Below are 26,030 nucleotides of genomic sequence, written 5' to 3'. Positions count from 1 at the left end.
TGAGCAGAACCTCTGGAGACCGGCCTATCAGATGTTGCTCCATTCCTCTAATACTACAAAGTGTGACTGTATTGAGAGGAAAATTACAGAGGAAAACCGTAGCTTTACTATCATATAAATCATGTGTAAGGGGTGTGTGGTTACAACATGTGTACTGTAATGCACATTCTTCCAATAAGACAGGTAAAGGCTAGTTGGTAACATGGTCACACCCCCAACATGTGATATAATGATCGTAAAGTTACCGTTGCTCGTTTGTAAGGAACATCAGGACTCCATACACTAAACACGTCTATAGTAATAGAGGAATTAAAGCCAAAGCTGACGTGCACTACGGTGCACAAACAATGAATAGCTATGGGTCTGAACAGGTGTTTCCACTTCAAAGCTGCTGCCCAGATTCTGGTATTGGTAAAATGCCACGCACCCCCTTAGTGTTTGGGTGCATGGCATGCATGCATCCAGGGGTCATCAATATGTCCGTACACGGACACATGTGTCCGTGGCAAAGACCTGTCCTTGTCTGTGGTAAATGTTAGATTTGTTTTTGTTTTTTACATAACATTATAATGTTCTCATTTTGATCATAAGACCCAATTATTGAATGTCAGTCTCCAGGTTTTCCTCAGAATATGTACGACACTGATTTACTTTGACACTATGGCACATTTAGGAGTCCAACTAGTACTGGTGGTTCGAAAGCGTTTTATTTTCAAGGACCCTACGGGTCCATTTGGTTCCATGTGTACACTCTCAGAGTCACACACCTGTTATGGTCATTCAGGGTTAGCTCTTTATGTGTTTCTGGTAATATTATGGTCCGCTCAATTTGTATGTCCATGACAAAAAAAATATTTTGAAAAAAAAATCCACCACAAGCCAGCATGGCGATGACCCCTGCATGCATCAAGATGCGGGAGAATATGATAAACAGCAAAAAGACACAAAAGTCTCACATCCCCAGATCTACTAGGCTGGGTGCTGGATCAAATCAGTTAAACAGTGTATAAGAATAACAAATCTGCACACCATGCAAATATTGCTGATCCTAAATGCAATTTAACTTTGTTAACATTCATTAAAGGGATAATTCACCCCAAAAATGACTTATTTTTCCTATCGATCAGTCACCCCATGGAGACTTGAATTCATAGATATTTTTTAGTTTTTGTCGCATTCCTATTAAAGCCAATAATTTTATGACCAGCAGCGGTTCCGGTAGGAGACACAAAGAGTCTCCTGTGTGTCTCCTACCGGAACCGCTGCCTATCGGTCCGCTGGTCATCAAATCACTGGCTAAATGCGACAAAAACAAAAAAATATCCATGGGGTGACTAATCGATAGAAAAATCGATTTGGGGTGAACTATCCCTTTAAGAAGTATAATTTTGGAGCGGGTGTGCGGATTTGTGTTCTTATACACTGCATGGCATGCATCCCCCAGGTATGGATTTCAGCAACACACCCAAGTACACATAAAATACATAAATATTCATTTTGAAAAGCAGCTAAACCGACAACATGCAACGTCTCGACGAGTGTTTTCAACTTGTGTTGTGATTCTGCTGTTTTGTCCTTACAGGTTTGGACAGTAAATGTATCTGCTGTATGTGTAACTCTGAGAGAGTGTACAAATGGAACTAAATGTTTAGTCCATTTAGTTCCATTTGCACACCATCTCAGAGTGTCATTTGAAGCGGTTCTCACCTGTTTGTAGCTCTTGTGTAGTTTCTTGTACTGGAACATGTTGCAGAGAACTGTAGCCGCGGCTTTGGCTGCTTTCACCCTCCCAGCACTGTAGAAACACACTCAAGTGTTAAACACAGGACATGTACAATTAGACAACCATCATTAACCATTAAGAGCAGGGAGATAGATATATGATAACAACCCCCCCTCCACCCCCATGGGGAACAGAACCAATAGCAGAGCCCACTGGTGGTGCTGGGGTGGTGGTGGGAGCAAACGCCGCATGACAACAAACCATAACACACAAAGCGGAAGGAACTGAGATTTTAGGTGAGCTTAAATAACCCGCCCAGTTGGTCAGCCGATTGCCACGTCAGTGTATGACGTACGGGTCTTGCGCGACGCTGTAAACAGCCACATAGTAATGAGCAATGCACGTAACCTCTCGAGTGCATGCCGCCTGAACTAACCTCGCAGGCTTTTTCATCATTTAAAGCAGGGGTCTTCAACGTTTTCTGGCCAAGGACCCCTTAGCTGAGAGAGAGATGAAGCAGGGACCCCCCCCCCACTACATAATGTATAAAATTCAGTGGTGGAAAAAGTACTCAAATTCTTTACTTAAGTAAAAGTACCAATACTGCAATATAAAAATACTCTGTTACAAGTAAAAGTCCAGAATTCAAAATGCACTTGAGTAAAAGTACAAAAGTATTGGCATCAAAATGTACTTAAAGTACCAAAAGTATATAAGTACTAAATATTTGAAAATAGCCGACCTACAAGCTCACAACGCGTCGCGATGCGACGCGTTGTGAGCTTGTAGATCGGCTATTTTCAAATAGCCTAGGTATAAAATAGGGTTAAAGTGGTTAATGTATGTTTCATTATATCATCAGTTATATCTGAAAAGTAACTAGTAACTAAAGTTTTCAAATAATTGTAGTGGAGTAAAAGTACAATATTTGCCTCTGAGATGTAGTGGAGTAGAAGTAAAAGTATTGGAAATTGGAAATACTCAAGTAAAGTACAAATACCTCAAAATTGTACTTAAGTACAGTACTTAAGTAAATGTACTTAGTTACTTTCCACCACTGATAAAATTGTGACAGTTGCATAGACCTTGACAGCACTATCATCAGTGTACTGCATGTTGGATTAATGTGTATTTTCAGACATTTAACCACTTGAACCGTCACTACTTAGTCCGCTCTTTTTTCCCCCTCTACACCAAACCTCTTTGCCAAAAATAGCAGATCTACAAGATAGTGTGTAGATCTTGTAGATCTGCTATTTTTGGCTAATGTTCCACTCAGAATAGGGATGCTAGGGTTCAAGTGGTTAATGTATAAAAAAAACATGATCCTATCACACAAAGATTTGGGGGCCCCCCTGTAGTAACTCTGAGGACCCCCTAGGGGTCCCGGACACCCTGTTGAAGACCCCTGATTCAATGCCATACTTCATCATACTTCATCAAGTCCCACGGCCCCAGCTCTCCTACGGTACCTGTTGTCGTGGGAGTTCTTGATGCCCACCAGCTTGGCCAGGCCATCGAAGAAGGTGATGTCCCGGGCTGCCAGGGAGCTGCTGGTGACCAGGTTGTTGAGGATGCCACAGAGGTTGACCACCACCTCGCTGGAGGGCTCCTTCTGCTGACCGTCGCTGGGCAGCAGGGTCACCAGGTTGTTGACCACCTTAGTGGCTAAAAAAAGAACAACAACAAAACAATAGAATGAGTAAAAGGCGGATATTATCATTAAAGGGGTAGTTCACCCCCAAAATAACTTTTTTTCTATTGATTACTGACCATCTGGAGCCTTGAATTCATAGATATTTTTTTGTTTTTGTCACATTCCTAAGCCAATAATTTGATTATAATAAATGTGTCCCCAATGATTCCGGTAGGAGACACAAATGCATTTGTGTCTCCTACCGGAATCAATGGGGCTAAATTTATTATAATCAAATAATAAAGGAAGGAATGCGACAAAAACAAATAAATATCCATGAATTCAAGGCTCCATGGGGTGAGTAATCAATAGAAAAAAAGTTATTTGGGGGGTGAACTACCCCTTTAACCCATTAAGACCAGAAACGAATGTGTAATTTTTTTTTTGGCTATTCAAAAATAGCAGATCTACAAGCTCATAGTGCGGCACAGAGTGCCGCACTATGAGCTTGTAGATCTGCTATTTTTGAGGGGGGGGAAATCGTGAAAATGTGTGCAAATCTTTGAATATGATATATATTTTTAAGGAATTTTTTAACTCAAATCTTTGCTTCTGGGGAAAAAACTTATGTTGCTATAATCAGTGGTTCTCAAACTTTTTCATGTCAAGGGCCCCGAAAATGATATGTATATGGCCGGGGACCCCCATCAATGTTGTTCCAGGGACCCCCCAGAAGCAAAGATTTGAGTAAAAACATTTCGCTTAAAAAAAAATATATATATACATTCAGAGATTTGCACACATTTTCACGATTAAATAGCAGATCTACAAGCTCAGAGCGCAGCACTCGGTGCCGCAGCTATGAGCTTGTAGATCTGCTATTTTTGAATAGCCCACAGAAATCTAAAATGACACAGATGCGTTGCCGGTCTGGATGGATTAAACAAATGTAGGAGACATAGTTGAACTTTTACTTCACTGAAACAAAAAAAGGATCACAGGATTTATACAGACAATGTTCATCACCGTTTCGTCCTTGCGTTCTCTTGATTTATCTTTAGAATACGGCTTGGGTAAAAATCAGGGAACGTCTTAAAGGAGAGGAGCTTACCAGCACCAGGTAGAACTGTATTCCATTTGTTGCAACACATGGTTAAATCTAACCTATCGTTGCTGTCAGGCAGAAACCTTGTGTTTAAAATGTTTATGTTGTTTTTTTGGGCGGTGTAGCCACCCCTATAAGTGGGGTTGGGACACCTCATTAGTATTAGTTTCCTGCACTGTGATTGGCCCACTTGGCCCACTTTCCTGTACTGTGATTGGCTGACTCTATTGGCTGACTCTATTCATCACTGTGATTGGCTAGCGAGACACATGATGACATTAATAACCTATAAATAGGATTATGCACTTCCAAAAACATTTTTTTTTGGAAGTGAGCTTCCATCACTATGATGACCACTGTGATGACCACACCGCCCACTTCAACTGGGTGTGATTTTTTTTATAAATGAATGCCTTACTTTGTTAGGGATTCTTGTCATATACATGATCTATAGGTATCAATCAATATGTATCAATAAGTACTAGAAGCTGAACGGAATGAGAGGAGACAGGGTGAAGCTCACCCCCTCACCCCCTCACCCAGAGTCACCAGCTACGGATGGTGACACAATGGCAGACCTGGAGCTAAATAAAGACCCATTACAACATAATGCCAGCGACCACAAGACCTTCTGTCAAGTGTACAACAAGTGGGAGCATTCTATGATAAGTGTTGTTCCAACACATCATGCACTCTCTGCTGTCATGACACGTATCCAAGGGGCTTGGTCCTGGACACGTCATGACCCAATTGTTCCTGTATATAAACCATGACCTGAGACCTCCACAGCCAGGGATGGACATGCACTTACTTTGCGTGGCTCTTATAATACATTGACACATCTTAACCCATTAAGGCCTGGAACGCATCTGTGTCATGTTTTGATTTGAGCTAACAAAGCCTTATTTTATACTTTGGCTTTGAATTTTTTTTGATTTTTTTTTGAAAATGTGTGCAAATCTTCCAATATATATTTAAAGCAAACATTTTTAACTCAAATCTTTGCTTCTGTGGGGGGTCCCTGGAACAAGATATTTTGATGGGGGTCCGTGGCCAAATACATATAATTTTGGGGGTCCTTGATATGAAAAAGTTTGAGCACCACTGATATAGAAACGTACGTTTTTAAGAATACTGTTGAGATTTAGGAGACATGTAGAATCGGCTTCAGGTCATAATGCGTGTAGATCGGCTATTTTCACGTTTTAAAAATACTAAATAAAAAAGGCAGAGTTTTGCACTGCTGTGAGAGTTCCTGAGTGAAACAGGTTGGAACAGGATCCAGAGCTGTTCTGTTTGTTGCTTTGGTCAACGTCATTCATCATTGTGATGAATATCTGAATGAAACGCAGAGAGCTTTCACTATGTAAACAAGGCCATGCACGTGCACAGTGCTGGAAAAAGTACTTTTTACTTAAGTAAAAGTATCAATACTGCAATGTAGAAATGCTCTGTTCCAAGTAAAAGTAAGACATTCAGAATTTACTTGAATAAAAGTACAAAAGTGTTGGTATCAAAATGTACTTTTAGCACCAAAAGTAGAAAGTACTCATTATACAGAATGTCCCATTTCACAAGTTTTCAAATGTATATATATTTTTTGAATATAGCAGATCTACAAGCTCACAATGTGTCGCATCGCGATGCATTATGAGCTTGTAGATCTGCTATTTTAAAATGGCCTAAATGTATATAGGGCTGAAGTGGTTAATGTATGTTTTGTAATAATAATCAAAATCTGCAAAGTAACTAGTAACTAAAGTTTTCAAATAATTGTAGTGGAGTAAAAGTACAATATTTGCCTCTGACATGTAGTGGAGTAGAAGTAAAAGCAGTGCAAATTGGAAATTCTCCAGTAAAGTAAAAAAATACCTCAAAATTGAACTTAAAGGTAGTGTAAGTGATTTGCAAAGTTTCAAATAATTGCAAAATGGGTATATGTTCTGATAGTACTCGTTACTATAGGGTGTCCTGTCCATATAAAGAGTCTCCATGTCTCTCCAGCTCTTTATAAAACAGAAAATGTATTTTGTAGTTTTTTTTTTTTTTTTTTTAGTTTCATTTCCAATTTTATCCAACCAGGACAGAGAACTCAATCAGGACACAGATTAAACAAGTGAAATTGGAAGTGATGACACTAAGAAATGAGCATGCAAAATTTGAACTGAAAACTATACAAATTAAGCTTAAAAATGGGTACTTTCTCCTGATTGGCTGAGATTTTGACACCTACCGAAAAATGTATTTTCTGTTTATTAAGAGAGCTGGAGAGACAGGGAGACATCTGTTACTGAAAAAACACTCTATAGCAATGATTACTATCAGAATATAGTATTTTAACCTTTAAAAAAAATACTTTTTGTTTTAACCAAAAAATATCACTTACCCTACCTTTAAATACAGTACTTTAGTAAATGCACCTAGTTACTTTACACCACGTGCATGTGCACGTGCATGGAGGCCCAACAAGCATGTGTTTCATAAAGCTGACTGAATGCCAGGAAAGGATTTTGTATCATAAAAGCCTTTGTTTGATTCACAGCTATTTACTTAAACCAACGATACTCTGTGATGTAACTTCATCCCTACAGCTCTGTTATACTGAACATAGGGACAGACAGACAGACAGGCAGGCAGGCAGACAGACAGACAGACAGACAGACAGACAGACAGACAGACAGACAGACAGACAGACAGACAGATTGGTTCAACATCCACTCCTCAGTAACATGAACCAAGCCAAAACCTTTCAAAAACAGCAGATCTACAAGCTCACAACACATTCTGATGCAACGAGCCGGTAGCGCTCATAACTTGTAGAGCTTGTAAATCAGCTATATTTGAATATAGTATAGCATTGTGAGCTTGTAGATCGGCCATTTTCTAAATATATGTATACATTTTATACATTTGAATAGTTGAATAGTAGAAATGGGACATTCTGCATAATGAGTACTTTCTACTTTTGATACTTTAAAGGGATACTTCACTTTCACATAAAATAAACATTAAAAATAAATATTAAAAAAAAATGAAAGAAGTTATGGCAAAATAAAGGCCCCCTCACACATTAGTAGGACACTCTAATGCGTGAGGGGGCCGTGATTTTTCCATTACTTTTTTCATTTATTTTTAATATATTTTTTAAATGTTTATTTTATGTGAAAGTGAAGTATCCCTTTAAGTATATTTTGATACCAATACTTTTGTACTTTTACTCAAGTAAATTTAAAATTCCGGACTTTTACTTGTAACAGAGTATTTCTATATTGCAGTATTGATACTTTTACTTAAGTAAGAAATGTGAGTACTAGGAGGGGGAGAGAGAGAGATAGAGAGAGATAGAGAGAGAGAGAGAGAGAGAGAGAGAGAGAGATAGACAGAGAGAGAGAGAGAGAGAGAGAGAGGGAGAGAGAGAGAGAGAGAGAGAGAGTATATAAACTGACCCATGTCGTTCTTGTCACTGGCGTGGCGAGACAGGTTCCTGAGGAAGCCGGTCAGAGAGCGTAGCTCCAGGTCACTGTTGGTCCTCAGGTTGTCCAGCAACACGGGCAGCATGCGCTCCTGCTCCAACGCCACTCGACTCAACACCGACGCCCACTGGAGGACCACACCAGGAACTACAGGTCAGTGGCAATACTTACATTGCAATGTGGACATTTTAATCAGACGCTCTTTATCCAGAGAGACTTACAGTAAACGAGGTAAACAGTATAGTCTCAGTAAACTGTAGGATCACATGTAAACCTGAACCTAGCATCAGTCTAAACAATAATATATTAAAAAAAAAATATCTGCACATTTAAACTACACAAACAGGATGCCAGGTCAACAAATGAACCTAGCATCTGTCTAAATAACATGCACCACCCAAGTCACAGACTGTTCAACCCCCTACAACGACCGCGACCGGGCAAGGGGCTCTACCGCAGTATCAAGAGTTCCACCACCAGGTTCTGGTGTAGTTTCAATCCGGCTGCTGTCAGAATGCTGAATGGGGCATAAGCCTGAATGAGGCATAGGCCTTGTTCAGCAGCCTGACAACAGGCGGCGCAGACTTTTCTGGCTCTTCCTGAACACACCTGTGGATTATACCAGGGACAATGACTTGGACTTTAGCCCCCCCTCGGACACACCTGTGGACTACACCAGGTACAAATGACTTTTTGTTGCACTCCCTCATGGAGCTACTTGCGGATTATACTAGGGTCAGTCCACTCTAGGTGGACACGCACTGACCTTTTGCACCTTAATCCCTTGTATAACGCACTGACTTTTTTATTGTGCTCCTTTTCCTCTAAGCACCTTAACGTCCATTGTCTATCATGCACAGTATAAGTATAACATGCACAGTATACAATACATTGCTGCTATGCTCAGGCACCTTAGTTTAGTTTTTTTTTTTAGTTTTTTTTATTATCTCAGGTAATTTGTAAATATGTAGATAACTTGTCTGGCCTTCTGTTGCTCTCTTGTTTTGATCTCCTTCCCACTTGCCCCCCACCCTCTTCTTCTCCCCCCCCCTCTTCTTTCTATGGAAACTAACGTTGCGATGGGAACGATGTACAAAAAAGAATTTCACCCACTTTTTTACCTTGTAAACCTGTGATGTGACAATAAAACTGATTCTGATTCTGATCTACATTACATTTAAACCTTTGCATAAGGCTGCATGGTCGTCAAGGCTAGGTGAAGGTGGAGCCTGAAGAGGTGAGTCTTCAGATCATGGCGGAAGATTGGGAGTGCATCTGCTGTTCTAACTGCAATGGGGGAGTTTGTTCCACAGTTTGGGCCAAAGTGGGGTTCGGGGACCCCCCTGCGGATCTTGAGGGTGTTTCCGGGGGGTCCCCAGCCAAACGAGGAACAGTTTTAACCACTTGAAACCCTGTTTCGAAAATAGCTAAAACAGCCGACTCGTTGTGAGGTCGTAGATGGTCTATTGTCACAATATTTATCTGTGGTGGAACAACAAACTACATTTAATGCAGCTCCTACAATTCCAAGAGCTTATCGGGGTGGGGGGTCCCCAGTTCAAGTATGATTATTTTGGGGGGGTCACAGCCTGAAAAGGTTGAGAACCACTGGCCAATGACACTGTTTGAGAACCACTGGTAGTCAGGGGATATTAAAAAAATCTTGGAATAAATTCCTTACCAAAAAAAATCTTCACCAATGTGTTTGTAAAGGTGTCTAGTAACACATCTCACAAAGACTGAAATGCAGTTTCCCTATAGGGGAATTTGTGACAGTTGCCTATAGGGGAATTTCCTGAAAGTTGGGGTACCCACCATAACTATAAGGAAAAACAAAAAAAAACAAAAAAACTGTTTTAAGTAGCATGTGAGGGGTCAAACTAGGGTGTTTTTATGATTCTGAATCCATTGCAAGCAATTGTTTTGCACCAAAACCACTCCCTGGGCTAAAAACGGCCATAGCCATCCTTTTCCAGGTATGCTTTTTGTGTAAAAAGCCCATTGAGATTGGGCCGTTTTTAGCCCAAGGAGTGGTTTTAGTGCAAAACAAATGCTTGCAATGGATTCAGAATCATAAAAAACACACTAGTTTGACCCCTCACATGCTACTTAAAACAGAATTAAAATGTGTTTTCTTTCCCCGCATAAGGTTATGGTGGGTACCCCAACTTTCAGTCAAAAAATCTCCTAGGGAAACTGCATTTCAGTCTTTGCGAGATGTGTTACTAGACACCTTTACAAACACATTGGTGAAGATTTTTTTCGGTAAGGACTTTATTCAAAGATTGGACATTTTTCTGCTAATATCCCCTGACTATGGTCTAGAAGACTTAAGCTGTCAGTGAAGTGGTGGTGTGTGGTGGTCCCTGGGTGGTCCTCCATGCTCTCACCCTCTTGTCTCCAGCGGTGATGTTCTACAGAGCTCAGTGTAAATGAGGTGTATATAGTGATATAGTGTATATATATGGTGGTCTCACCCTCTTGTCTCCAGCGGTGATGTTCTACAGAGCTCAGTGTAAATGAGGTGTATATAGTGATATAGTGTATATATATGGTGGTCTTACCCTCTTGTCTCCAGCGGTGATGTTCTACAGAGCTCAGTGTAAATGAGGTGTATATAGTGATATAGTGTATATATGGTGGTCTCACCCTCTTGTCTCCAGCCGTGATGTTCTGCAGCGCTCCAGACGCAGCCTCTCTGGTGGTGGAGTTGATCTCACACTGCTTCAGCACGCGGTTATACAGCCCCACCACCTGGGGGTGCCACAGCCACTCCACCCCTTTGGGCACCCGGGCCACCTCTGTGAACGTGGACAGGTCCTGGTTCTTCCTCTGAAACAGAAGAAGAAGAAGACCAACATGTTTATAATACTTAGTTGTGTTTGTGATGGTGTCGTGCACCGAAAATAGCTGATCTGTAAAGCTCACAGCGCATCGCGGGTGTGACGTGTTGTGAGCTTATAGATCTGCTGTTTTTTGCTCTGCGATAATACTTTTGTATGACAGAGCATTAATACAGCATTACTGTAGCGTTGATTTGAGTCACTAAATCTCTACAACTCTACAACTTGTGTTTATTGTCACCTCACCATTTTAAAGGTATCATGACAATCATTTTCACTTTTTTTATTTTCAATGTTTTATTTGGGGTTTTATGACTACGAATTACAGTTATATTTTAAATAAAGAATAAAGGTCCTTACACACCGGGGGCGTTTTTTTCATGCGAATAATACGTATTTTTTTTAAAAACCTTATAAAGTCAATGCAAGCTTCCACATCAGTTTCGCGGAGCGAAAAAGCGCCCTTTATCTATTCGGACCGAGTCCGAATTTTGCGTATATTCGCATAATCGCCGGTGTGTAATGACCTTAAAAATAAATATAAAATATGATGAATATCAAGTTCCCCAGTCTCAGGTACAAAATAAGACAATAACAACATGTCAACACGTTGCTAGCTTGTAGAGGGCAGGGGTTGACACTAACTGACTGCCCCGGGGCAGGTACAATAAAATGGTCGGGCAGGTGAAGTTTGCTATCGGGTTGCCCGACCGGGCAGCAGTGGTGGAAAATAACTAAGTACATTTACTTAAGTACTGTACTTAAGTACAATTTTGAGGTATTTGTACTTTACTTGAGTATTTCCAATTTCCAATACTTTTACTTCTACTCCACTACATCTCAGAGGCAAATATTGTACTTTTACTCCACTACATTTACTTGAAAACTTTAGTTACTAGTTACTTTTCAGATATAAATTATGATAAAATGAAACATACATTAACCGCTTTAAACCTAGGCTATTTGAAAATAGCAGATCTACAAGCTCACAACGCGTCGCGATGCGACGCGTTGTGAGCTTGTAGATCGGCTATTTTCAAATATTTAGTACTTTTACTTTTGGTACTTTAAGTACATTTTGATGCCAATACCTTTGTACTTTTACTACAAGTACATTTGTAATTCTGGACTTTTACTTCTAACAGAGTATTTTTATATTGCAGTATTGGTACTTTTACTTTTACTTCCCTACTCGTCCCTAACCGACCATCGTGTGAAAATACAGAGAATGCAGCAAGCAGCTTGTAAAGCCTTTCCTTACGTCAGTATCAGTTCTAACCAGCAGTGCCAGCCCAGAACCTCCGTTATCAACAGTACTTGTGCAGTCCCGTCTGTTACTCTACATGTTGACTACATTAAATGGTAATAAAGTCGTACGCAAGTCGGTCGGCGAGGCTTATTGTCGGCATCAGCCAGTACGTGGGGAGTCTATCCCCGTTTCACAATGCGCTAGACTCCTGGGAGACGGAATGCTGAGGTGGAACGCAACACCGACCATCAGCGCCCAGTACTTACTGCACAACTGGTGCCCGGGTTCGAACCCATGACCTTGTGGTCAAGGGGCGAGTGCTCTAACGACTGAGCTACCCAGATTAAATGGTGATAATCAGTACTTACATTCTTGGCTTTGCGGCTCTTGGGGGTGAAGCATCCGATGGCCTCAGCCTTGCCGGGGTCCTGGGCTCTGGTGGGACCCTCCAGACGCAGCAGGGCCGAGGGGGGCATCTCACTGTACAGCTGGTAGGAGAGGTTCCTCAGCACACACACTGCGTTCTCTACACCCTGCACACACACACACACACACACACACACACACACACACACAGTAAGTCAGTTAAACACGTTAATGTGTACATTTTGTTTTAGAGCCCGACCGGTACATCCGTTTGACCGATGTATCGGTCATCGTTATTTCACTTGTTTGCAGCCGAGGAGTCCAGATTTTAACCCCTTTCAACCTGGTCTTTATTTTGCTCAGGTCATTATTACAGGCGAACATTCTTTCAGAATTTTCAATATACTGTAAGCTCACAATGCATCACGCTGTGAGGCACTGTGAGCTGGTAGAGCTGCTATGTTTTAGGGTTCAAAATAAAGTTGTATTTAATATTTACTTTTGTTTGCTTGTTCCATTATTTAAAGTTAAATGTTCTTTTCATACGTTGAAGTGTGATATATATACATACTTAAATCTATCAAACAGTTCATTGGTTGTAATTTAAATGATTTCAAGATTTTGCACTTTCAGTATTCGGTTGTCTATTAGCCTCGCGTGGCCAGACAACATCACACGACACAATGCCGAGGGCTAAAGTGCAATGCAAATTTGCTATATATTTTATTATATATATATCACCTTGTCCTCTGCCTTGTTGCTCTCCAGAGCTCCTTTGATGTAGGTGACCAGAGCATCCACCAGGCCATGGGTCTCTCTCATCTGCTGTCTGGTCTTCTCATTCACAGAGCTCAGGTTCCTATGATAATAGAATATAATAATCTTTATATGTATAGTCTTCTCATTCACAGAGCTCAGGTTCCTGATGATCATAATAATATCATAAACTTCACTCTGGTTTATGAACAGCTTTGTCCGTGCTACTTCCTGTTTCATAACAGTGACGTCACTATTGCATCCATTCCTTGCTATCTTCATCTTTGACTTTGTTTCAACGCGTGTTGAATTTAAGCTGTAGCCTATTATGTCACGATAGAGCTAATGAAACACTAAAGGGGATTATTATTTCATGTCAACATTCGAGTACAACTATCAGAAGATGTAACCCAGGTAAAGTTATGCGTCACTCTGCAAGTTTAACTAAAGTTTTCCACCTGTTTCTGATACAGACATAACCTTTTTCTCAATCACATCCTTGTTGATATAACGCCATTTAGGTCAATGATATAACATTATGTGTCATTGACTGAGGGGCGGCCATAGCTGAGTGGTTAGTGAGCCCGCCTAGGGAGCCAGAGGCCCTGGTTGCCCCAGGTACGATTCCAGGCCAGGCCAGCAAATGTGTCGATGAAATAAAATGTGTCCCTGAGCAAGACTCTTAACCCCTAATTGCTCACGGGCCCTCATTGGAAACAAGACCGCAAGGACTTTCATGAACGGACCTGTTAAAGGAATTATCCTTATCCTTACTGGCAGTCAACTTCTGTGTATTGGTACGATTGATGCGTGCGTGCGCCCCCCCCCCCACCCCAGCGAGCACCGAACAGCCATATAGGTGTGTACCTGAGACATCCAGTAGTATTGTAGAAGATGTCAGCATCAGAGTATTATAGGTATAACAGAGGTATAATACATATAGTTGTGTACCTGAGACATCCAGTAATATTGTAGAGCATGGGTTTTCAACTGATTGTGAACCAGGGACCACCACCCTGACTAAGAATCAACCTGGGGAGGGACCCCTGTTGTGTTGGGTGGGGATATGGACTAAGATTAGTGCTTTGGTAACACTTTCTATGCATCCCATGTCTGCATCCAATAGTCCACGGACTAATAGTGGTCCATGGCATAATTAGGCCTGGGAAAATGTTTAAAAGTTTAAATAGAATAAATGTAAATAGAATAAAATATCTTTGTAAAATGTATCAAATATCCATCAAATATAAGAAAATATTTGAATGAATAGACGTGGTGTGGGAGAAAAAGCTTGCAATTAAATAATGACTGTTAAAGGGCTTGATTTAATTTCTTGCACGATACTACAGTATGTGCGACAAATTATATCAAGCCCAGGCAGTATTTAACTGAAATATGTGAGTGGTCCAGAGCTATAAAAAAAAAAGTTGAGAACCCCTGATGAATTCCTACCCCACGGCTACCCTTATTCCATTCTCTTACTTTATCCAACCTTCCAAAAAACTCATGTTTTGTATCTTAGGTATGAGTGAGCAGACAAACGTGATCACGTACCCCTTCCCCCTTCTTGAGATTTTCGGAGGAATTTCTTGACCTCCGACTTCCCAGTGACTGACAACACAGTGCACTCTGTTCCATGGAAGAAAATATTCACTTTCACTTTCACAGTTACTAGGCTAAATGCATGGTCAGCGACCACATGCAATACCTTCACGGACCACCAGTGGTCCACGGACCACCTGTTGAAAACCCCTGTTGTAGAGTATTATAGATGTATAATACATACAGTACAGGTACCGTACAGGTATAACACATATAGTATCAGTACCTGAGACATCCAGTAGTGTTGTAGAAGATGTCGGCCTCAGAGGCGCTGTGCTGAACGGCTTCAGAATCCTCGCTTCCCGCCAGAGGAACCAGGATCTTCTCCGTCAGCTCGGGGAGGGTTTCCCTGGCCAACTTCTCCTTCAGGTTGTCTTTAGAGGACAGGTTCCACAGGATGCCTACAGAACCAACCCAACACACACACCAGAGGAGGTCAGATTAGAGCTCTCAAACGGGCCTGAAAGTTAAGGCCCCTGGCCCTAACTGGGCATAAAGGTGTAATTATGTGCTTAATGTCCGGCATCCGACTAGCTTTGAACTGAGGAAACCGGACCTTCCGTTCCAGAGATAATGGCGAAAACATCTTGAAAACGGCCACTTTCGCAGATTGTCGATTGACGGTTTTTCGATTGAGTTTTGGCCATTGTCGGTTATTTCTTTAACACATTGCATGCCAGTCGCGTAGATCTACGCGAACCTATTTAAAGCCGCAGCGTGCCAGTCGCGTAGATCTACGCGAACCGCCGATTCCCATGTTAAGTGCCCCAGGTGCACTTTCCGATTTTTTTTGACCCATTTCCGTTTCCGGTTTCCGGTCGGAAACGGAATTATTCGGGTTCCGGTTTTTTCGATCGTATCCGCTTCCTGTCTGGGATCCTGTTTAAAACTCGATTTTCTCTGGTTGTTGTTTTTCTCCTCGCTGATCACTGTTTACCGTGTATCGGCTGTAGCTTCAAGATGGCGGCACGGATTTGGAAACTGTTTTCGCTAGCCGTTTCTCACGGATCCGCTGTGTGTTTAGAACCAAATGAACGCGCACTTTTAACTTATTTAGCGAGGTCTGTGGCGACATGAAAAAAACTAAAAAACAACAATAAAACGCTGGCACTGGTGAGTACATTATGAGATTAAACTCTGGCATGGAATGTGTTAATAACTCGGGCTAGGAAGGTCGTACGGCGACAAACTAGATGCCTGAGTAAAGTTCACTTTGAGCTGCATCCAACCCATTTCCGTTGGCCTTACCGTTAGGCCGCTAGGGGCAGTTGATTTGGGGGGGGGGGGGGGGGTAATAGATCTATTTCTTTTTATTTTCACGGAACCCGAGGCTCGGCCCGGCCCGACTAATTAGCATAGATTTTGGGCCCGGTCCAAAAAACGTTGGGTCGGGTTCGGGGCAGATTTTTTTTCTTTTATATATATATATATATATTATTTGTGGCTTTTTCTGCCTTTATTGATAGGAACAGTGGGCTGACAGGAAATGGGGAGGAGAGAGAGATGGGGGGGGGGGGGGGGGGGGGGTGACATACAGCAAAGGTCGTCGGGATCGGGAGTCGAACCCGCGACACGCTCTCAAGCTGGATTACCAGCATATGTGGTATGTGCCTGGACCGCTACTCCGCTAGGCCAGCGGACGCCCGAATATACTTTTTTTAACCCATTAAGACCTGAGGCAATTCTTTAAAAAAATCTAAATCCTAACAGTTTTTTGGAAAAAAAAATCAAAATTTTTTTTTTTCAAGATTTTTTAAAAATAGCAGATCTACAAGCTCGTAGCGCGGCACTCGGTGCCGCGCAATGAGCTTGTATATCTGCTATTTTTGAATAGCCAAAGACATCTAAAGTGACACAGATGCGTTCCAGGTATCAATGGGTTAAACCAAACATTTATAAAATATTTTGTGCAAGGGCCCCCAGAAGCAAAGATTTGAGTTAAAAATGTTCTCTTTAAAAAGTATATATGTATATACATACTGTATTCATATACATAGTGTAAGCTCTGCTGTTGAACAGTGGACTAGCTCACAGAGGGACTCTCATCTAAGCTGATCATTGCTACTCTCCTGCTGTTCCATAAGCCTACATGATCCTGCCACAAAAATAACCGATCTACAAGCTAGCCTAGGCTATTAGTTAGCTTGTATATCAGTCGTAGTTTTTTTTTTTGGCGAGCGCCACTGTCGTGCGATGGGGTATAAATAAAGGTTTATTGAAGCCGTGCCAAGAGAGCCCAGAGGGTTCAGACTGAGCCAGAGAGCAGCTAGATCCACAAGCCCAGACAAAACCTCCGTAGAAACAGCCACACCCATCAACCCTCTACCTGCACATGATCACACTTTTATGTCCAAGTAAAAAGGGCATTTTCTTTAATTAATGTGACGTGAACTTATGGTTCTGACTGTGTTTCATCAACACCCATTCAATCTACAAATGTCTTCTAAATCCTCACAGTTTTTTTTAGAAAAAAATTATGTTGCTATATCAGTGGTTCTCATGTTTTCATGTCAAGGACCCCCAAAATGTATTTAGCTGCAGACCCCCCCCCCCCGCTATCGCCAAATATTTAGTTCCAGGGACCCCCCAGCATCAAAGATTTAAGTTACAAATGTTTGCTTAAAAATATACATATTCAAAGATTTGCACAAATTTTCCAGATAAAAAAACAAAATAGCAGATCTACAAGCTCATGTAAAAGCCGGGCCTTTTACCCATTTTTGCATTATGCCAATTCATTTCTCCATACACACTTGTGTGTGTGTGTGTGTGTGTGTGTGTGTGTGTGTGTTGTCACTGCTGTTTTATCCCACTGACTCACCTGCCCACCGAGAGGAGTAAGTATGTGCAGTCACACTTATCACCCTCTCTTTTAACATTATAGCTTTCTATATTCATGTACTGCACAGCTGCTTGTGGCCCCCGGCCACATGCAGCATAACTGCAACATAACTGAATGCATTTGAAATTAAATAAAAATGTTAACTTTTCAGGATTCCAAATCAAAAATAGCAAAAAACAACAATCAGGATTCCAATTCAAAAATATCTACAAGCTCTAAACGTGTCACAGTTTTGAGCTTATAGATCTGCTACTTTTGTTATTTTTTCACTTTTGTGTGACATAGAATGGCGAAGTACGGCATTAATTAACATTTACAAAAAAAGTTAAAATACAGAGATAACAGGTGTCTGCCCTCTGACAGTATATAGCAATGTGGCCCTCTGGAGTGAGTGTGGAAATATAGTGGCCCTCTGCATCATCAAAGTTGCATCACCCCAGGAATAGATGTCTATATTGTACCGTAGTAACTAAGTCGTCAAACTGTTGTCTAGTAAACTAATGATTGATCAATCCTCTCACTCTCTGAGTCATTATCTCACATTAAACTGAAGGGAGGAGATGTGAGATGATGAGTCATGTATGAGTCACCTGTGTGTCGACTCAGCACGATACAGGCTGAGGATCATTCCGGTCTAATCTACATATTGTGAAATTGCACAGATGTGACAATGACAGTAAATATCAGTGGTGGAAAAACTACTCACATTTCTTACTTGAGTAAAAGTATCAATATATACACCCTGTTGTAGTAATAGTCTGTTACAAGTACAAGTTCGGTATTCAAAATTGACTTAGTATTGGCATCAAAATGTACTGAAAGTACCAAAAGTAAAAGTACTCGTTATGCAGAATTATGCCCATTTCAAGTTTTCAAATGTATAAAATGTATAAAAATCATTTGATAATAGCAGATCTACAAGCTCACAACGCGTCGCAAAGCGACGCGTTGTGAGCTTGTAGATCTGCTATTATCAAATAGCCAAAGTATATAATAGGTCTGAAGTGGTTTTGTAATAATAACCCGAATCTACAAAGTAACTAGTAACTAAAGTTTTAAAATAATTGTAGGGGAGTAAAAGTGCAATATTTGCCTCTGAGATGTAGTGGAGTAGAAGTAAAAGTACTGAAAAATGGGAAATACTCCAGTAAAGTAAGAAATACCTCAAAACTGTACTTAAGTACAGTACTTTGAGTAAATGTACTTAGTTACTTTACACCACTGCATACAGGCTGAGGATCATTCAGGTCTAATCTACATATTGTGAAATTGCACAGATGTGACAATGACAGTAAATATGACTGCTGGGTGACGTGGGAGTTTACAATGTGGAATGAATGAGCCAATCGGAACTCACAGTTTTTTCAAAACAGGACGTGTGTAAGGGATTGACCAATCACAGCTGGGTGTCAACCCACACACACAACCCCACACACACCGCTCCAGCACCGGTTTGTTTCTGAAGCCAAACATTAACCCCTTACAACCCATTAAAGACCGGGAACACATCTGTGTAACCACTTAAAAAACATTATTTTATACTATTCAAAAATAGCAGATCTACAAGCTCATAGCGCGGCACCGAGTGCCGTGCTATGAGCTTGTAGATCTGCTATTTTTTAGATGGGGGTCCGCGGCCAAATACATATCATTTTGGGGGTCCTTGACATGAAAAAGTTTGAGAACCACTGATATTATAGCAACAAAAGCTTCTTTTTTTTAACTGTTAGGATTTAGAAGACATTTGTAGAATCCCCTAGAAGCAAAAAAATGTTTTAGCTTTAAAAATATATATATTCAAAGATTTGCCAAAAATGTCATGATTTTTCAAAAATAGTAGATCTACAAGCATTAAACCCCCCAGAGGCTGATTTTGTAGTTTGTTTTCCCAGTTTGTTCATGTTAAAAAAAATGACAGCAGATTAAACACATGGCAGCTACTGTATAGGCTGCATAAGGCAGCAACACATCAATAAAAGGGCGTGTTAGGTTTGGGTGTGTCAGTCAGTCAGACATCAGTCACCAGTGTTGTCACAACTCACAATGCACCTCGACACACCTAGACTATGGGATCAGGTCTCTCTATGTGAGACTGGCTGATCCGGTTCTGGGTCCAGAGAGGATGTCATGGAGAGATGTTATGTTATGTTAGCAGATTACATTATCAGATCTGGAGAGAGCAGACTGACTCTCACTGCTCTATTCAGAACCCACAATCTGGCTTTCTGCCAGTGTGTAATATCAGTGGTGGAAAGTAACTAAGTACATTTACTCAAGTACTGTACTTAAGTACAATTTTGAGGTATTTTTTTTACTTTACTGGAGTATTTCCTATTTTCTATACTTTTACTTCTACTCTCCACTACATCTCAGAGGCAAATATTGCACTTTTTACTCCACTACAATTTTTTAAAACTTTAGTTACTTTGTAGATTTTGATTATTGTTACAAAACATACATTAACCACTTCAGCCCTATTTAAACTTTGGCTGTTTGAAAATAGCAGATCTACAAGCTCACAACGCGTCGCATTTGTGAGCTTGTAGATCTGCTATTTTCAAAATATTTGAATACTGTACATTGTATACATTTTACCTTGTGATACGGGGCATTCTGCATAATGAATACTTTTACGTTAAGTTCATTTTGATACCAACACTTTTGTACTTTTACTCAAGTCAATTTTGAATACCGGACTTTTACTTGAAACAGAGTATTTCTGCATTGCAGTATTGATACTCTTACTTAAGTAAAACATTTCAGTACTTTTTCCGCCACTTGTTGTCAATTATGTGTACGAGCTCTTGTTTTATTGGATCGTGTTTATTTGGTACTTATTTGTTTTAGCTCTTGCTCATTTGATTTTGCTATTTTGTCTAATCTGTTTAAGACAGTAGGTAGCTGATATATTGCACTTTTACCTTAGCGCTAGGTATACTCGTAGCTGCTTGTTTTAGAAGAGAATGCACTTAAGACCTATGGTGATTAGTAGTTTCGTTCCCTACCTATGTTGAATGCACTTATTGTAAGACGCTTTGGATAAAAGCGTCTGCTAAATGACTGTAATGTAATGTAATGTAATGTAATGTAATGTAATGTAATGTAATGTGTACTATAAGGTGGGCCGTATGCAAGCTGTGTTGCTTACAACTCTTCAGTTTAACCCATTGAGTCCTGACGTTCCGATTCTACAAACAGTAGTTTGTTTTTTTGAAAAAAACTTCTGTTGCTATGTCAGTGCTTTTCAAACTTTTTAATGTCAAGGAACCCAAAATGTATATGTATTTGGCCGTGGACCCCCATCTCAAAATATTTCTTTCCAGGGAGGGACCCCCAGAAGCAAAGATTTGAGTTACAAATGTTCGCTTTAAAAATATATATATATATTCAAAGATTTGCGCACATTTTCTCTGTTTTTGAAAAAATATCAGATCGACAAGCTCGTAGCGCTACGAGCTTGTAGATCTGCTATTTTTTGAATAGCCAAAGTGTAAAATAATGCTTTTTAGCTCAAATCTAAAAATGACACAGATGCGTCCCAGGTCTTAATGGGTTAAACATGGTGTGTTCAGTAGTGTTTCGGTCGCCTACCGGTGATGTTCTTCCGCAGTTCGTCGTCGTTCTCCTTCAGAGCCTCTATGAGCTGGGGGATGCCTCCCTCGTCGATCAGAGCCACCTTGTTGTCCATGCTCTCGTAGATCAGGTTGCGCGTGGCGCCCGTGGCGTAGCGCTTCACCTCGTCGTTGTCCCCGTTGAACAGCTTGACCAGCTCCCCGATGCCCTTGTAGCGACGCACCTGATGACCAGAGAGACAAAGAGAGTTAAGAGTTTTAACCCATTAAAACCTGAGGTGATTCTTTAAAAAAATCTAAATCCTAGCAGTTTTTTGAAAAAAATATAAAAAATATTTTTTCACGATTTTTCAAAAATAGCAGATCTACAAGCTCGTAGCGCTGCACTCGGTGCCGCGCTATGAGCTTGTATATCTGCTATTTTTGAATAGCCAAAGGCATCTAAAGTGACACAGAAGCGTTCCAGGTATCAATGGGTTAATGCATTTAAGACCAGGAAACGTATCTGTGTCATTTCATAGATTTCTTTGGCTATTCAAAAAAAATAGCAGATCTACAAGCACATCATTTTTGGGAAGAAAATCGTGAAAATGTGTGCAAATATTTGAATATATATTTATACTTTTGTGTGCAAATTGTGTTCAATTATTGCACATTGTGTGCAAATCTTTGAATATATATATCTTTTTTTTTACTCAAATCTTTGCTTCTGGGGGTCCCTGGAACAAAATATTTTGAGATGGGGGTCGGCAGCCAAATACATATAATTTTGGGGGTCCTTGACTTGAAAAAGTTTGAGAACCACTGATTATAGCAACATTTATTTAGAAGACATTTTGTAGAATCCCCCAGAAGCAAAGATTTGAGTTAAAAATGTTTATAAATACTCACCTGGCATAAATTAACGGAATACTTGTATTACCTAGCGATGAAATCCTTCGTTTTGAAATGTTTGACCCGCTCCCCATTGATTTTCCCTTGCACGTTGTATTTTATATTTAATTATATATTTTTTCTTAAAACATTTTTTTATACTTCAGCTAATCAGAAAAGGCCGATCTACAAGCTCACAAACGATCTACGAGCTTGTAGATCGGCTATTTTTTAACAGCTGAAGTAAAACTGCTTCCCCCAACCACTGGTTTAGGAGGCTAAAGCTACCAGCAGTGAGTGAATTATCTAATGGGTTTATTTAAAAGCATAGGGAACACGGCCATCACTGTGTCAAAATGTGATCATAATACAAAGTGACAGCAAACAGAACTGATAACATTGTGATTGTTGAATCCAGTAATGATGAACAAATGGAACATCATAACAACGCCAAGATAACTATTAAGCAACGTCTGTGACTGACAGCAACATGTGAGTCTGATGCTTCAGGTCCTGAGGGTTTGTTCTCAACTTTAGTTTGTTGTGCATCATCAGACCTCTGATTATTTTTACACACATTCCTGGAGATCTGACACTCTCACTAACCCTGGACAATTCAACCCAATTAATACATATTTTATTTAACTATTACATCTTTTAACTTCCGTCTTTTTTTTTATTGGGTGTTCTGCTCTGCTTATTTTATTATATCTCTGTATGTAACTATCGACATCACTCCAAATGAGGAAAACCTCAGTGGCTGAGTTTACCTGGACAGGAATATTCCACTAATATTCCGAATGACTGCTCATTCAGAATAAAAATGCTCATGTAAACACCTCAATTGGAATAGAATATTCCATTCCGGTCTGACCGGAATGAATTTTCATTTGGGTTTGGAGGGGTGGTATATATACCGTTTGAATCGGGATACCGTTGGAATACATGCATTCTTTTGCACACGTCCGTGCTTAGTAGTGCTGTCGGAATTGGCCAAAAGATGACCCATCAAATTATGTTTAATACAAAATATTGAATGCAGTAAAACTTTAATTCAAAGACTGCATGAGTCTATTTATGTCTCTGTGTGCGTCGACTAAATCAACTGTAGATTTAGTCGACTAAAAACTAGACAAAAACTAAAACATTTCAGATGACTAAAATATGACTAGAACTAAATTAGGAATTGTATTCAGAAGACTATGACTAAAACTGAATCAAAAGTTGCGGTCAAAATCAACACTGCTGTGAACTGTCTATCACCGTTACTAAACAGATCACCTGTTTCAGCTTGACCTTTGTTATGTTTTAACCCATTGAGACCTGAAGCCGATTCTACATGTCTCCTAAATCCCAACAGTATTCTGAAAAACTTATGTTTCTATATCAGTGGTGCTCAATCTTTTTCATGTCAAGGACCCCCACAAATATATGTATTTGGCCGCGGACCCCCATCAAAATATGTTGTTCCAGGGACCCCCCAGAAGCAAAGTTTTGAGTTAAAAATGTTCGTTTTAAAAATATATATATTCAAAGATTTGCACACATTTTCCCAAATTTTCAAAAATAGCAGATCTACAAGCTCGTAGCGCGGCACTCGGTGCCGCGCTATGAGCTTGTATATCTGCTATTTTTGAATAGCCCAAAGTGTAAAATAATGCTTTTTAGCTCAAATCTAAAAATGACACAGTTCCAGGTCTTAATGGGTTAATTCAATAAAGTGACGTGGTCGTGTGATTATTAAACGTGTGTACGGTCAGCACAGCGCTGACTTTCTACAGTTACGAGCGACTCATGTGCGTGTGTGTGTGTGTGTGTGTGTGTGTGTGTGTGTGTGTGTGTGTGTGTGTGTGTGTGTGTGTGTGTGTGTGTGTGTGTGCGTCTGCTCTGCTGTGTTTAGTCTGTGTGTTTACAGCGACACAGGGGCGTACCTGGTACCTGAATGAAGTAAGTAAGTCAGTCAGAGAGAGGCTTATCGTGAGTATCGGCCGAGAACGCCGGAGTCTGCCCCCGGTTTTCAACGCGCTATTATATAGACCCCTCTGGGAAGATGGATTGCTGAGGGTGGAGCAGCCACACCTACTGTACACCATCAGCTCACACACTACTTAAAACACATCATGCCACCACACCCAAGCCCTGTTATTCATACGCCTTTAGTTGGCGTTTGATGCCCGGGGATCGAACTCAGAGCCTCTGCGGTCCCAAAAAAGACGAGCGCTCTACTGGCTGAGCTACCCGGATGTACAAAAGGAGTTGAAAACCAGCATTAACCCATTAAGACCGGGAACGCATCTGTGTGTCATTTTAAGATTTCTTTGGGCTATTAAAAAAATAGCAGATCTACAAGCTCATAGCGCGGCACCGAGTGCCGCGCTATGAGCTTGTAGATCTGCTATTTATTTATTTTTTATCGTGATTTTTGCAAAATCTTTTAATATATGTTTTTAAAGCGATTTTTTTAAAACTCAAATCTTTGCTTCTGGGGGGATTCTATACAAATGTCTTCTAAATCCTAACATTTTTTTGAAAAAACGTACGTTGCTATAATCAGTGGTTCTCCAAACTTTTTTTCACGTCGAGGACCCCCAAAATTATATGTATTTGGCCCGTGGACCTCCAACTCAAATAATGTTGTTCCAGGTACCCCCCCCCCAGAATCAAAGATTTGAGTTACAAATGTTTGCTTTAAAATATATATATATATATGTTCAAACTTCAAAGATTTCCACAAATTTGCAAGACTTTTCCAAAAAAAATAGCAGATCACAGAGTGCCGCGCTATGAGCTTGTAGATCTGCTATTTTTGAATAGCCAAATACATCAAAAAAATTACACACAGATGCGTTGCCGGTCTGAAAGGGTTAAGGCGATGTGTACACAGAAAGCACTTAGTGAGCGAGGGGAGGAACGCTGTGTGGATATCATCACGTCCACAGCGCTGGCCTCGCACGCAGCGTTTATTGATGCTGTTCCAACCTTCCATTGAGGTGCTCAAATATCATCTGAGTTCTTTATCATAGAAATGGATGACAGAGAGTCTTTATTAAAGGAGAAATCCGGACATTTTAAGTGTTATCTTTGATGTGTAGTTACTCACGCACCGAGTTAGGAAGTGGCGTTGAGTTTTTCCAGCGATAGCCCTGTCTGTGAGTCTGGTCGACCCCCAACATAGGCATAGTGGGAGGCGCGTGTCTTAGTGAAAATCGCCTAATTCCACAGCTCCAAACTTATTTTTTTTTCCACAAATCCTCCTCATGGTGTCTCCTGATACTTTCACATGCACTGTTTATCACTCACGAGCTGGCGTTCATGGTCAGCGACGTGAATGTTTTCCTCTCGCGTGAAATCTCGCGTCTCGCGAGATTTCCCGTCCTCGGCTCACTGCGCTCCTCGGGAAATCTCGCGAGACGCGAGATTTTGAACGCCAGCTCGTGAGTGATAAACAGTGCATGTGAAAGTATCAGGAGACACCATGAGGAGGATTTGTGGGAAAAAAAAGAAGTTTGGAGCGGTGGAATTAGGCGATTTTCACTAAGACACGCGCCTCCCACTATGCCTATGTTGGGGGTCGACCAGACTCACAGACAGGGCTATCGCTGGAAAACTCAACGCCACTTCCTAACTCGGTGCGTGAGTAACTACACATCAAAGATAACACTTAAAATGTCCGGATTTCTCCTTTAAGACCGGGTAAGCATCTGTGTCATTTTAGATTTCTTTGGCTATTAAAAAAATAGCAGATCTACAGTACAAGCTCATAGCACGGCACATGAGCTTGTAGATCTGCTATTTAATTGCGAGAGAAAAAAGGAACGCTCTGCTTCCAAATTCCGCCGTTTTTTTTTCTCACGCCGTTTGGTGAACCCCCCCAAGGTTGGTGCCCTGTGCTGCGCTGCTTTTTAATCGGCCAGATTGGGGACGTTCACGGCATATTTTGCTGTGTCTGTGTGTCAGGATGCGAGGCAACACTCACACAATCACGTGCAG

General features: G+C 40.7%; 3 protein-coding genes across 5 annotated transcripts in view; 1 reads left to right on the top strand and 2 right to left on the bottom strand.

Annotated features, from left to right (window-relative positions):
• The window catches only part of LOC308091362 (CD81 antigen-like), a 156,576-nt gene that overhangs the window by 45,072 nt on the left and 85,474 nt on the right, over positions 1-26,030 (bottom strand). The window lies entirely within an intron of this gene.
• The window catches only part of LOC308091352 (E3 ubiquitin-protein ligase TRIM35-like), a 194,697-nt gene that overhangs the window by 124,696 nt on the left and 43,971 nt on the right, over positions 1-26,030 (top strand). The gene's annotated exons all lie outside the window — the stretch shown is intronic.
• The window catches only part of pkp3a (plakophilin 3a), a 66,697-nt gene that overhangs the window by 3,801 nt on the left and 36,866 nt on the right, over positions 1-26,030 (bottom strand). For both annotated transcript variants that reach the window (XM_080436894.1, XM_080436893.1), the window contains 8 exons: positions 21,187-21,391; positions 14,980-15,154; positions 13,137-13,254; positions 12,398-12,562; positions 10,587-10,769; positions 7,911-8,064; positions 3,196-3,391; positions 1,708-1,795 (listed from right to left, as the gene is read on the bottom strand). In XM_080436894.1, the coding sequence (XP_080293020.1) occupies positions 1,708-1,795; positions 3,196-3,391; positions 7,911-8,064; positions 10,587-10,769; positions 12,398-12,562; positions 13,137-13,254; positions 14,980-15,154; positions 21,187-21,391 (1,284 nt within the window). The remainder of the gene's footprint in view (positions 1-1,707; positions 1,796-3,195; positions 3,392-7,910; positions 8,065-10,586; positions 10,770-12,397; positions 12,563-13,136; positions 13,255-14,979; positions 15,155-21,186; positions 21,392-26,030) is intronic.

This window comes from Gymnoscopelus braueri, assembly GCF_963280865.1.
Source record: "Gymnoscopelus braueri genome assembly, chromosome: 9".
Taxonomy (NCBI): Eukaryota; Metazoa; Chordata; class Actinopteri; order Myctophiformes; family Myctophidae; genus Gymnoscopelus; species Gymnoscopelus braueri.
The sequence above is the reverse complement of the archived record's forward strand: the minus strand, read 5'-3'. Positions and strand labels throughout refer to the sequence as shown.